We start from the raw sequence: 14,757 nt of genomic DNA on the forward strand, positions 1-14,757 counted from the left end.
TCCACGGTTCATGACATTGTCGGAACAATGATAAAAGTCCTGTTGTGGTAGCTTCAGAAGTTCAGCACTCGCCTTGGTTTTGATATCTTCCACGGTGTCAAAACGGTTACCTTTGAGGGCCACTTGGAGGAGAGCTAGAAATCTCAATGGTACATGAACAGTCTGCACATAGGTTGATGTTTGCCCTTTGCTCGAACTTCGACATCGCTCTAACTCTTACTTTCAGGTTCTCTCCAACCCTAATTCTCACTATATGCCGTGATTTAGCATGCATATTGCATGCTGTGTTTCAGCTATCTTAAAGTATTGTGCTATAAACAGCGCTTTAAGCAGACAAATACTGAATCGTGGGCCTAGAAGGACAAGCGTGGATGTAGCGAGAGATCGGGTCATCAGGTGCGCGGCGAAAAGACAAGTGATTGGCTGCGAGATTCTAGGGTGATACTCTAAAAAATACATATTTACACACATTTAGAGGTACTAATACGGTCATGAAAGTTCATAAAAATGGTGATAGAACATGACATAAATAAATGGATTTAGGTTTCATCATATGAATTGCAGAAAAAGTGCACAAAAGTGAAGGCAGAATCACGTGACAGAGTTCATGACAGCTGCGGAAGCTTATCGAAACGCTGCAGCCCGTCATACAAAAGGCATAAAAACAGTAAATACTGAAGAGTAAAGTGATGAAGGCACGACTATTTACATATATAGAAATTTGAAACAGACAAGTCCTAAAAAGATTTTCACCTTTTTTGGTGCTTTGGTTGCATATTCTGGTTTACAGCGGGAATTAATTCCGCTCTCACTAGAGCTTATAAAAAAAATCCTGGGAGAGGCCTCACGCATAAGGGCTTGTCAAATTGGTCGACCATAAAGGTGTGTACCTTAAGATAAAATACAGCAAAAATTAAAAAAAAAATATTGTCTCTGAAATCTACCTGGCGGGTGAGGATGAGATGACAGAAGACTACCATTGTCCTATCAGAAGTACCTTCAGCTACATTGCCGTCACACTATTGTGAACTTCGATCGTAAATAAATATAGTGGTAGCAAAAGAATAAATAAATTATTTTTGGAAGTAAAAGGTTACAACGAAATTCCGAGAACTTCTGGACTGCCCGTGGTACGTCTAACAAATTAGGGTACATTGGCTGGTTATTGCTCGCTATTGCAATCTAACATGTGAAAAAGGCGTTTTTCTCATCTTAGCTACATTGCATGTATTTCTGATTCCAGTTCGATGTATTTGGAAATTGGAAAGGGGCAAAATATGTCGAACTGTAAAAACTGACAGCTTAAACATTCTAACTTACGAAGAGTAAAGCATTGAATAAATGTAATGAATAACTTCATTTTAGAATAGATAATAAATTGTTTTTAATTTTCCTTATATTTTACAGGTCTTCGTTTGACGTATAATGTATCTGAGCCAGTTGGTTCCAGATTGCGTGAGGTATATGTACGATGTGCCAATTGCAGGGTACCAAAATTTCAGCCATTGGACGATGAAAGCGTGTACAGCGTTGTTATGAACACTTACATGGCAAAAGGTGGTGATGGATTCGACCTCATACAAAAGAATGCTCTCAGTAACAGGAACACAGGTTAAAATTTTTTTGTACTTACTCATTTTCAAATATTCCTTATTTATCTATCGACCATTTTAATATATAACCAGAACCTAAATATGCGACCCATGATCGGCATTTTTAACATACTTTGTTTTATGTAAACACGAAGGCATGATTTTATTTATTTTTTAGTGCTTTAGGTTTGTTAAAATATCATATATGTTGTTAAAATATGAGATTTTTTTTGTACAAGCAGCAACTTAGCGACAACTTAGCGAGTAGCGACGAACTCCTGCATATTCAATGTCATCTTGGCTAATGACAGAAGAGCTGTCTTGCCTAATGAAGAAAAAGGAATGTGATTATTCTTTGAAATCAGAACATGAAGTTTCAAATTTAATATACCATTCAACATTTTGTTCTGTAATAGTATACAATAGCATATTTTCTTCCAATGTGTAGTCACATTTCTGATACGCCCTGTAACTAAACCTTCGAAATCAAAAGAAATTATAATTGAGCTGTAGGGAAAATATTCTTAACATACTTGACAAATACTAATGAGAAATTTTCCTGTGAAATATTAATGGAAACTAACAAAGAAAATGGTAAAAAAGAGAAAGATTTTTAAATATATGGCTCCAAAATACGTAAATTTATTCTTAAATTGAAAACAACACCATGGAATGAAGGCCAGATTTTGAACTTTTGGGAAGGGTAACAAGTTTAGAGAGGGATGAATGATCGTGTCGGACAGAGGGAAAAGAAGCGTTTAGTCGCACGGAGAACAAGTCTGTGAAGGCCGCACACGCGCTCCATTGAAGGAATCAGCGTTTGCTTTCCGTGTTCGACAGGACTGGCTAACTCGTTGAATCATCTTCGTGTTAGGTATAGGAGCTCGTAATTGTTCCTCTTGAAGAGGAATTCCCAGGAAACACGAGCTATAAGCTGATTTTGATTATCTTCCTGCCCTCCGTACACACCGTCCGTCGCTATTACCATAAAGGAAAAAGATATTTATTATACGTGCTTTCGCCGAGCCAGAAGGCTATAAAGTTGGCACCTACACTGCCAAACCCCTCTCAGAACAGTTCCGGAGGTTCAACCTCCTTCTCCGCTTCCTGTAGACAGAGGTACGGATCCGCCATAAGTCGACGCCGGTAGTCTGTTTGCTACCTGCCAGTCGCTTGGGCTGCCCGTCGCAGAGGGACAATACCCAGCGAACCTGGGATGCTACCCCTGGGGTACTAGAGCTGCTCCGCTCTAGGACTCACCAGGCCTTCTTGAAATCAGAAACTTATTGGCCACCGGACTGGCCAATAAGTGATCTTTCCGAGGGCCTCAAGTTCGTAAATTAACCATGGAGGTAAGAATAACCATGGGGGTAAGAATAACCATGGAGTTAAGAATAACCATGGAGGTAAGAACCATACCATGGAGGTAAGAACCATACCGTGGAGGTAAGAATAACCATGGAGGTAAGAACTATACCCTGGAGGTAAGAACCATACCCTGGAGGTAAGAATAACCATGGAGGTAAGAACCATACTGGGGAGGTAAGAATAACTATGGCATCCTACCTCTTTGACTACTACCGATTACCTCATCTCAACATTTATATGAAACTCACCGATTTCAACATAATCGCAATCTTCATAAAATTTGTAGCATAATTGCTTGGATATGTTTTATAAAGTGACTGGTAGAAATCCATCTTCAACGCAGCAGATCTTCGAAAACTTCGAAAAAAAGTTTCTCTTTCATGGCTGATTTAATTAAAAACGTAAGAGACTTTGTGAGATTTAAAAGTAGGCAGAAAAGCAACCTTAGGATGGTGTAGACTTTTATTTTTCTATAAGTGGAAAAGGTACATAAGAGGGAAAGATCTGCAGAAATTTTGTTTATAAAGACGATAGAACTGTGTCCGATGGCCATTGAAATTGATATTAAAAATCTAAGCTAAACTAAGACTGCTTTTTCGCTTACTTTTCAACAGTTGACTCAAAACCAAACTGTTTGGAAAATTAATCTCTTATTTGGCGACCTTTTCTGTCATTTGGCAAATTTATAGTCCATTTGGACTTTGGCGATTTTAATTCAATTTTGAAAATTCGTTCTGTAATATATTGATCATATTAACCGAAATGTGGATTGCATTGATCAACGTATTTCCTACAATTTTCATTACGCACGGGTGGGACATCAGCAATTTGATAACAGTATCCGAATGATATTAAAGATGATGTGAATTAGAGTGTAGACGCCACATTAAGCGGCGTCTACACTCTAATTCGCATCTGCTTTTATTCTCATAATACTGTATTACCGTTGATTTTTTGTATTTTGATAGTATTTTTTGTTTTCAGATGATTTGGATGTGGACATCATTACAAAATACACCGGCAAATTTTCACCTGTTATAACAGGACTAGAAGGGAGAATAACAATTTTATCTTCGAGAGATCCCACGGGAGGGAAGACGGAAACAGAACGTTCTGATACGGCAGGAATGTACGATGATTCGATTTTGTCGACAATGGAGACATTTGAGCAGAACTCCACAACGTTTGAAGAAGAAATTTCTCTTGGGCAAGAATACGTTGAGGAAACAATAGTTTCCACTATTAAAACTGACGATATCCTTTCAACTCTTGATTCTGAGTTAGCTTCATCAATTTTAATTAAAGAAATTAACTCCTTAACGGCTGCTAGCTTTGAAGAAGAAATTGCTGCTGGCTTAGAATATGTTGGGGAAAGAATAGCTTCCGATGTAGAAGATATCGGTGAAAAATTTACTTCAGGCGTGCCAAAAATCTTCGGAAGAAGAAGAAGATGATTTTTGCCGCCTGTTTATTACTCTCCTACTGCATTTATGTTCACGTATATATACTAGTAAGAGATATATGTAAAGTATGTCACATTGAAACAATCTGCTAAAAACTTTATATATTTTTAGCTTTTGAGATAAAATAATAAAACACATTCTTTATAGCATATTGATTCTTATTGTAGATTTTGTTATCAGCGTTATCTCAGCGCCCCAAAAGTCAAGTTATAAGACGAATTATATTATACAGAAAATAAAGAATTTCGAATGGCAAAAGTTGATGATTACACGGTAGAATAAAACAGGAGGGCCAATTCATTCACAAATTCTTAACGTTACTTAATTTCTCCGTTCGTAAACTAAGTTGTTGGTTCGTAACTCGATAAAATAATAAAACACATTCTGTGTGGCATATTGCTTTTATTACTGCAGAATATTTTAATCGGCGTTATTTCATTGCTTAGCAGAAGTCAAAAGCACGTTATAATATTAATTATTTTATACAAAAGATGAAGAGTCTCCAATGGGAAAGCTTGATTTACATGGTAGTATAAACCAAGACGACCAGTTCATTCACGGATTCTTGAAGTCACTTAAATTCTCTGTTAATTAACTAACTTTTTACTTCGTAATACGATTAAATAATAAAACGCATTCTTTGTAGCACATTAGGATAATGCAGAACTTTTTATCAGCATTATCCCAGCGTTAGGCAAAAGTCAAAGTCACGTTTTTAAGACCAATTATTTTATACAGAACATGAAGAATATCGAATGGAAAATTTTGATATTTACATGGTATTATAAAACAAAGGGACCAATTCATTCACAGATTCTTAAAATCACTTAAGTTCTCTGCCTTTAAATAAGTTCTTGGTTTGTAACAGAATAAAATAATAAAACCCATTCTTTATAACATATTGCTTTTATTATAGCAGAATTCTTTTATCAGCGTTATCTCAGTGTTAGGCAAAAGTCACGTTATAAGACCAATTATTTTATGCAGAAGATGAAGAATCTACAGTGGCATATGTTTTATATTTATACAGTAATATAAAACAAGAGGACGAATTCATTCGCGAATTCTTAAAGTCACTTAAGTTCTCTGTTCATTAACTAAGTTCTTGGTTCGTAAAACGATAAAATAACAAAACACATTCTTTAAAGCATATTGTTTTATTATTGCAGAATGTTTTTATCAGCATTATCTTATTGCTTAGTTAAAAGTCACGTTATAATAGTAATTATTTTATACAGAAGATGAAGATTCTCTTGTGGCAGAAGTTTGAGGTTTACATGATAGTATAAAACAGGAGGGTCAATTCATTCAGAGATTCTTAAAGTCAGTTAAGTTCTATGTTCGTTAACGAAGTTCTTGATTCGTAACACGATAAAAACAAACCAAATTCTTTGAAGCATATTGATTTTATTATTGCATAAATGTTTTTTATCAATATCATCTCAGTATGAGGCGAAAGACACGGTATAGACTAATTATTGTATGCAGAAGATGAAAAATCTGCAATGGCAAACGTTTGATATTGACATGGTTGTACAAACAAAGAGGACCAATTAATTCACGGATTCTTAAAGCCACTTAAGTTATCTTTTCATTAACTAAGTTCTTGGTTAGTAACACGATAAAGTAATGAAACACATTCTTTGTAGCATATCGATTTTATTATAACATATTATCTTGAACCGTGACCTTGCTGCTTAGGTCGAAATCACAGTCTCTTTATGAAGCCAATTGTTTTATACAAAACATAAGAAATCCAAAGATAAATAAAAAGTCTGATATTTACATGACAGTAAATAACCAAAAAAATTACTAATTCTTAGTGTCCTTCAGCTTTTGTGTCCTTTAAGTAGTAAAAAATTGCTCTTTTAATGGAAATGTAATTTCATTAACATATAAATATGCTGATCGTTATCAGAAAGAAGTTAAATTAATATTTTTAAGTAAAAGAAGGTGTATGATTTTGCGAAATATGTTTTTAAATGTGTCAAGCAATAAAAAATACAAATCTTTGGTTAAAGATGCAATGTAAAACCTGTTCAGCTGCTAGCTATCAGGGACCATATGTAGACAAATTCCTTTCGAAGTCCACACAAATACAGATCACCTTTTAAGTAACGTATAATATGTGATTCATAGTGTTGATCCTGTTAGTTGTTTAACCGCTTAACCTGTTAGTTGGTTTATTTCGTGGTATTAAGCTCGAAGTGGTAGAACTAGCAATTTTTAATAATGAACTTGGTCTTCTCATGGGCATCAACTGTGTTTCTCTTGCTTCTTTTTTCACTGTGATTCCGTTATCGAGGGGTAGACTCATCAGTTCTAAAATCAACATCAACTGCTTCATCAGCATTTGTAATGCCTACTGAACTATTAACTGTGCCATAAGAAAATTTTTATTGTACGTAGTTGGGTCCAAAAAATGGTTATAAGCAACAACATATGAAAAATAATTATTGTGGAGGTAATTCCTATCTCCAGACCACGGAGGTAGGAACAGTGTCGACAAGTGTATGTAGACATGGTGTAGACAGATCTCACTAGTTGTGTAGCAGCGGTTGTGTGAGTATGAAGAGTAAGTTCGCAGACGCCTCAGAGCGATTAAAATGGCAAGACGTTTAGAAAAGTGGTCTCGTTTAGAGGTGTGAGCTGTGATTCATTGTTCTGACCAAGTATCTGCAGAGTTAGCCATACATTGCTGCCGATCGTTATTCTGCCAGTTTTACAACTTTACATGAAGCTATCCGAAGCAAGCGCCTTGGCATGTTGAGTGCTGGTGTCATCCTCCTGCATGTCAATGCCCGGCCCCATGCTGCTCGCTAGACTGAAGAATTGCTGCAAAAGTTTACGCGGGAAGCCTGGAGTCACCCCACTCATACAGCCCTTAGAACTCAGTGACTATTTCCTTTTCCCGAAACAGAAAGAACGTTTATCTGGGATAAGGTTCTCTTCAGGGAGTGATTTGAAAACAGCTACGGAATCAATGGGCAGGGACGAGATTTCTACCAAGTCAGGTTGGTCTTACGTTTAGATAAATGCCAAAGTAGGTTCGATGATTATGTGGAAAAATGATAGGCAATGATTCACTCTTGTATTTCGTAATTGCTATTATCTGTTATTATTGTTAATGAATAATTTTTTATTACCCTTGTAACATTTCTTCTTTTTTTTTTTGTATACACCCTCGTATCTACATATATAGACCACAATAACAGAATTAGAACTGGTTCAAAGTATTCAGAGACAATTAATGGACTTTTTTATTAGTGCTGAGATTATGACTATGCTACTTTAATCTTAGCACTTTTAAAAGAGTACATTAATTGTCTGAATACTCTGAACAGTCCATAGTTGAGCGCACGATTTCCTACAGGCGAGAGAGTAGTCTATATTAAGTTTATATTTATATAAAAACTGAATATTGACTATTCTATCGCGTGTAGGAAATCGTGTGCTAACTATGGACTATTAGGACATTGAGTCCAGCTTGTGTGATTGCATAATTCTTCGGCGTTACATTTACAACAGTTTTTATTTAAATAAAAACTGAACTCTCGCCTGTAGGAAATCATGTGTTCAACTATGAACTATTACGACATTGTGTCCAGCTTGTATGACTACAGAATTATTTGACTTTACATTTACATTTATCAGCAAGTTGAACCGATTAACGTTTTAACATATGGACACAAAGTTTCTATCGGACATTCTAGTTACTCGGTTGTCTTTAAACCATTGCCATTATTTAAGGCAGCTGCAACTTAAGCTAAAAAAAGAACTTATTGAGAACTTTAAAATCGTACATTGCACTCTTGTGCAAAATGTCGTATTGTTAAAAACCTCACCACTATAAAATTAGAATTAACTTGATGTTTGAAAATAAACGCCATTTGATCTGCTAGCTTTAATCTTGCTGTGATGGCTGGCAGATAGTAGATTTCTCTACCGCAGAATAACTCTATTCTGTTTACTTATGACAATTTAGGTCAGAGCTTCTCCTTTTGGATTGAGTTGATAAGTGCATTACGCATTATTTGCACGTGGTTTTAAGGTCTTGTTATATCCCAAACGCGACATGAAGGAGAAGATTCTAAAAGGAAACCGCTATTGAATTAGAATATTTTTTAATCAGAAAGAGACCTCACTTCAACTTCTCCGAACGTTTTCGTTTTATCCAGAAATGAGTAATACAATTTTGGTTAAGTTCAAGATTTCTATAGTCGATTCAAGTTAGGCTTTTAACTATGGCAGCACATATGACGAGTGAGTGAGTGAGCGCCACCAAGGAAGACCACTGACCTGGCCTTAGCCTCACAGTGTGATATCTTCCTGGCAGAAACCATCTACTCTCTGCTCCCCCCTGCTCCGGGAACGCAGCCCAATAAGCGGCTTGTAAGTCTTACATGTAATAGCCTCATAAAGTCTTACATGTAAGCTTGGATATTGTTGTACGGGGAAAGAGTATCCTGTTAGGAACTACTTAAAATTAAGCAAAGAAGCAATCAAAAGACTGTTAAGAATCGCTGTTAGAATAGACAGAAACTTGTGTTAGATAAAGTAAAGATAGGAGGAATCTGCCTGAAAAATTAACTGCCGTGGATTTTCTGGACTTGCTAAATGTCTACCTGCGGGTGCTAATCCTGACACAACTGTCATATATTTATGAGGCTTTTGTAAAATCGTTGGTCCTGCATGGAGGAAAGATGTAACCTATTAAATTATTGCACATAGTAAACTTTAATAAAAAAAAGAGAGATTAAAAATGATTAAAAAAAAATCCTAGCGCCCAAACATAATTTAACGCAGGTTACTTTCCATGTGCCTGACTCTTATGTAAGAACATTTAAAAGATTGTGTACCTGTTATCACTAAGATAACAAATTCCTGCATAATTTAGTTCTTTGCGCATACTTAAACTATAGTTGTTTTACAAATTGAACCATTAACTTACATTTTCTTTCGTAGTACTTGCAGACAGGATAATACATGCATAAGTACAAAACTGAGTATTAAAGTGAAAAACTAGATACTGAGTACAGAAACATGATACTGAGTACAGATATACAGAAAGCAGATCCCTAATGCCTGCATACATAACACTTAAAACTGCATACGTAATATTATACATGAAAACTAAAACTAAAACTGATAAACATAATACATAAAACTGGTCATTAAGTAATGCTATGTAGTCTAAATCCTAGCCAAGTACGAACTGACCTTCATTGTACATGCAGAGAAGGAATAAATACAGACTTGAGTACTTTAAAGTGAACATAAACAGAAAAGTGTAGTACCATACTCAGTAAAACTGATATCTGGTTCCAAACACTTGTATACATAATGCTGATACATAATTACAAAGAGAACCTTACCTACATTAATTCCATAGTTACTTTTATCACCTTAGAACATGCACATAATTTATAAAAAACATAATTAAGCACGTAATGCTGATCACTAGAGAAGAGATTCAAACATGCAATTGATCACATAAATACAGATATCTCTTCCCTAAAATTTACATAAAAAGTTGAATATTTATTAAAATTAAGAAGGCAAAAATGCCTTACCAATAATAATATCATTCACAAACTTAAGTTGAGGTGATAACTTAAGTTGACCTTGCCCTTCTTGAACCTATTTATCACAAACTTGTAATTTAAATACACGATTAGTAAGTGTCGGAAAAACTCATTGCTGTTGAAGATTTTACTGGCTCAATCTGGTCTTGCGAGTCCTAGACCTGTATATTAATTACAAAAGTAAACATTTTAAAGAATATAAGCAGGTTGTTGCCATAGTCCTAATTATCTAAGTTAGTCTTGGGTTGAGAGGTCCGAGGTGTGTGCCCCGCATACTTATCAGATTGATATAGTGTGATTTATACATTTTATGATTCAGAGCGCTAAGCACTTGATTATTTCTGTTTGGGAACACTTATCGTCGTATTAGAGAATACTTTCTCTGACAATGGCTGATTACCTCTTGTAGCTTTTTATTTGCTATTTTGTTTGTTCTCATATTTGCCGCCCATTGTGGCCAGTAAGCTTGACTTGGCTTTCTTATATGGTACTGTGTCGTGTTTGTGCAGTGGAAGACTTAGTAGTCTGGATTCCCCACCTCTCCACGTTGATATCTTGTCACTCAGGCTGAATCTATGCAGATAGGTTGTAAGGATCTTAAGTTTTACTAACGTTTATTTTATTTTAAATCTTTACTATCACTTCTTAATTTCTACTTCCGGCCAGAATTATAAGCATTAACGTATTTATGCAAAGTTTGTCTGGCCAACGCCAAGTACTTAAGTTGTGGCTTTTTGCCAAGCGAGAGAGAGGAAGGAGTTAATCGAAGCAGGCCGCTTACTTTAGAAGTTTTACTCAGTTGCTGGTTGCCTTCCAGGCCAGAGTTTTAATCCTCTTGATAATTTTAAACGTATTGTAGTGTTAACAGTTCTCTGTACTACATACGGCTTCCTGTTAATATAAGGCCAATCTTCCACGTTTATTATTTCAAAGTTAAGTTAGAGTTTAGTTCTATTTTTATATTCTTACGTTTAGACCACAAGTAGTGGGTCTTTGTATTCCGAAGTACGGAAATTATTATAAATAGAGAAAAAATAAAGGGTTTTGTATACCCTTCTTGTGTATCCTGTCTACTTACCACAATTATTGAACATAGCTTTAGTAAGCTCTCTGTTCCGAGTCAGGTCCTTGCATGTTCCCAAAGAAAGTAAGACGGAACATTGGACCTGATAGTGGCGCCCAACGAAGAAGAATAACCATGGCCGAGTTTCAAGAAGAACCTGTGCTGCCTGCAGAAGCGGCTTAGAATCCAGAAATGCCAGCTGCCGCCCTGGAAGGATTTGGTTACATCGTCCAGACCATGCGCGCTTCGATGAAACCAGAAGCAACATTTAATGGAAACTCACCGGTAACCAGTTTTTTGGAAAACTTGGATGACCACTTCATGCTCTACCCCGTGCACGAGTTTCAAAAAATTACCTTAGCTACCAACGCTTTGAGGGGCCAAGCGCTTAACTGGTTCAAATGTATAGGCAGAAGTCTCTTGGGTCAAGCAGGAAGTCCCACCTATACTTACGAAAATTTCAAGACTGCCCTAGTAAAAGCCTTCCCTGTTGTAAGGGATCGTGCGAAATTAGAAACGGAACTTTTCAGTATATATCAGCAAAGAATCGAAAATCTCTCAAGCTTTATTTTAAGAAAAATTCACGTCTTCAAACTCTTGTATGAAAACCGTCCGGATCCTGAGATAATTCAAGTGATTTTGCCGAGGTTACTGCCCCAAGTGCAAGACTTTATTGAATTAAGAAATCCGACTACACTGGAAAAGTTATTTGAGCTGGCAATCCAGTTTGAAAGTAGAAGAACGGCGGACATTGAAAGAAGACGCCAATATCAACAGCGAAACCAATTTGGTGCGCCAAGACTACAGCAAACTCAAGCACACGGCTACGGAAGCAAAGCGAATCAGTGGGCAAGGAAATCCGAGCATTCAAAAACAGCCGGCGAACGTCGACAGTTCAATAGCAATCCAGGAAAAAAGTCTCAAGGCCAGTGGAAAAAGAAGGAAAGCACGGAAATGAAAAATAATTTAAACTAAAACGGATTTCTGCTGACGGGAGGGTGCGGAAATCCGAAGGCCAAGAAAACCCCTCTTCCTTCAAGTTAAATACAGTAATGGTGAAAAATTTAACTCTTCCGAAGATTGAAGTGTTGGTGAATAATATCCCAGCCACCGCACTCCTGGATACAGGCGCGCAGTGTTCCTGTGTGGCAGAAGATTTTTTTAGGAAGTATTTTCGGAAATACCGCATATATAATTCGGATAATACGACAGTGTTAGCGGCGCAAGGAGAAAAATGTAAGTGTATAGGTAAATTACCGCTGTATGTCCGTATCAAGGACGAACAAGTAAAGGTTATGTTTTTCATAGTAAAGAATCTGCAAGCACATATTATTTTAGGAACAGATTTTCTTTCAGAGGCACAAGCAACGCTGGATTTTAATGAAGCGTCCCTTAAGCTGACGATGAAACCAGTTCGTGGAGAAAAGGCTGAACCGCCGATGTTAAATCTTGACCACCTGCCTAATGACGAGCAACGAAGAATCCGACAAGTGGTAAGTGAATTTGCTTCGTTATTTAGTGATATTCCAGGATTTACTCAGGTTACTAACCATAGTATTGACACCGGAGATTCAATGCCAGTTCGCCACAAAGCATACCGGTATGATAAGAATAAGGAAAAAATTATAGAATGGCATATCACCGATATGCTACTTAAAAGATCATAACGCCCATCTCAAGTAGTTATGCTAGCCCGGTGGTTTTATGTAAGAAAAATAATGACTATCCTTTGACACATCCAAAAAGGTGGAGATTCGCAATTGACTACCGTAAATTAAACTCCATAACTAAATATCCGGTATATCCGTTACCTATTATTGAAGAAATTCTAAGGAACATAACATCCACCAAATATATGACGACTTTAGACTTAACGACTGGTTATTTTCAAATAGGGGTTAGGCCTGAGGACGTGCCTAAGACTGCTTTTATAACCAAGTCTGGCACTTATGCATTTTTGCGTATGCCGTTTGGCCTTTCAGGGGCACCGGCAACATTTCAGCGATGTATGGACATTGTGTTAAGACCTGTTCTTGGAAAATCCACATTTATCTATTTAGACGATATCATTATTACTAGTGATAATCTCGACCAACATGTACAGGATTTAAGACAGGTGTTTTCTTTATTAAATGAGGCCGGTCTAAAAGTTAATGTCGAAAAGTGCAAATTTGCAGCCCCTGAATTAAAATATTTAGGTTACAAAATATCTCAGAAAGGAATCGAGACAGACGAATAAAAAATAATCGCTGTACAAAAGTATCCGACTCCGAACACGACAACGAAGCTCTTTTCTTTTCTAGGACTTTGTTCATATTATAGGTCCTTTATAAAAGATTTTGCAGCTATTGCTGAGCCATTGTTAAAATTAAAAAGGAAAAAGGCAAGATACTCGTGGACGGCCGAAGCCAATAGTGCTTTCGAAAAATTAAAACAAGCATTAACGCAAGCCCCTGTGTTGAAATTTCCTGAAAAGGATGAGAATTTAGAAATTTCAGCGGATGCTTCGGATTATGCGGTAGGAGCGGTACTTTCGCAAAATCAACAGCCCGTGGCATTTTTTAGCCGAACTTTAAATCAAACACAAAGAAACTATTCCGCGACCGAGAGAGAGGCACTTGCTGTTCTGTTAGCAGTGCAAAAGTTCCGAGTCTATTTTGGAAAGGCGCCAATAACAGTGTACTCTGATCATGCGGCGGTAACTAGATTGTACTCAGGGAAAAACTTATCCCCAAGGTTAATAAGATGGGCACTCAAGCTACAAGAATATAATCTGGTAATCAAGCATACCCCCGGAAAGGAAAATATCGTAGCAGATGCCCTATCCAGAATTAAAATAGATGAAGAAAGTAATACTGTAAAGGTGGCAAAGCTCACAGCATGTACAATAAATTCCCGAGAAACTGAAATAACCGAACTGGGTAAGGATCCTGAGTTTGGAAGCATTTATGAGTATTTAAAGGATCCTGAAAATTTTAGCCACCAAGATATTGTGGCGATAAGAAATAGGGCGGCCCATTACGAACTAATAGATGGTCTATTATTTTATACAAAAACTACGAATTCCAACAACGAATTTCGACCTGTTATCCCAGCTAGTCTTAGATTAAATATCCTGCAGGAGCTCCATGACAGCCCTTTAGCTTCTCATGCTGGTATTCGAAAAACTATCCAACGCGTACGCGAGGCAGTCTACTTTCCTGAACTGCAAAAGTTAACAAGGGCGTATGTCCAGTCCTGCCCAACATGTCAAGCAGTTAATTATATTAATTTCCGCCCGGCCGGGTTTCTAAATAGTATTAAATCCGAATTTCCAAATGAAATAATTGGCATCGATTTATTGGGCCCTTTCCCAAAAAGTCAATTAAATAAAAGTCGCTATCTCCTTGTTATGGTTGATCATTTTAGTAAGTGGACCGAAATTGTTCCCTTAAAACGAGCCTCCGCGAAATTAGTTACTGATTCTATTTTAAATAAATATATTTTAAAATACGGGGCGCCCCTAAAAGTTATATCGGATAATGGTCCTCAATTTGTAAGTAATGTATTTGAAGACATGTGCCAAAAACTGGGCATACGTCATTTAAAAATGGTCCCGTATCGGCCGCAATCAAATATAGCGGAACAGGTCAATAGAAATATAGTGAAAATTATCCGTAGTTATGTTAACAATTTTCATAAAAGCT

The 14,757-nt window shown here is 36.7% G+C and overlaps 1 protein-coding gene across 1 annotated transcript in view; it reads left to right on the top strand.

Annotated features, from left to right (window-relative positions):
* The window catches only part of LOC118205111 (snake venom 5'-nucleotidase-like), a 76,805-nt gene extending 72,233 nt beyond the window's left edge, over nucleotides 1–4,572 (top strand). The window contains exons 8-9 of the mRNA XM_035377405.2: nucleotides 1,408–1,611; nucleotides 3,945–4,572. Of these exons, the coding sequence (XP_035233296.1) occupies nucleotides 1,408–1,611; nucleotides 3,945–4,414 (674 nt within the window). The 3' untranslated portion in view covers nucleotides 4,415–4,572. The remainder of the gene's footprint in view (nucleotides 1–1,407; nucleotides 1,612–3,944) is intronic.
* Nucleotides 4,573–14,757: the final 10,185 nt, after the last annotated feature.

The sequence above is a fragment of the Stegodyphus dumicola genome, chromosome 11 (assembly GCF_044657685.1).
Source record: "Stegodyphus dumicola isolate Sdum_Otavi_A_Nest chromosome 11, ASM4465768v1".
NCBI lineage: Eukaryota > Metazoa > Arthropoda > Arachnida > Araneae > Eresidae > Stegodyphus > Stegodyphus dumicola.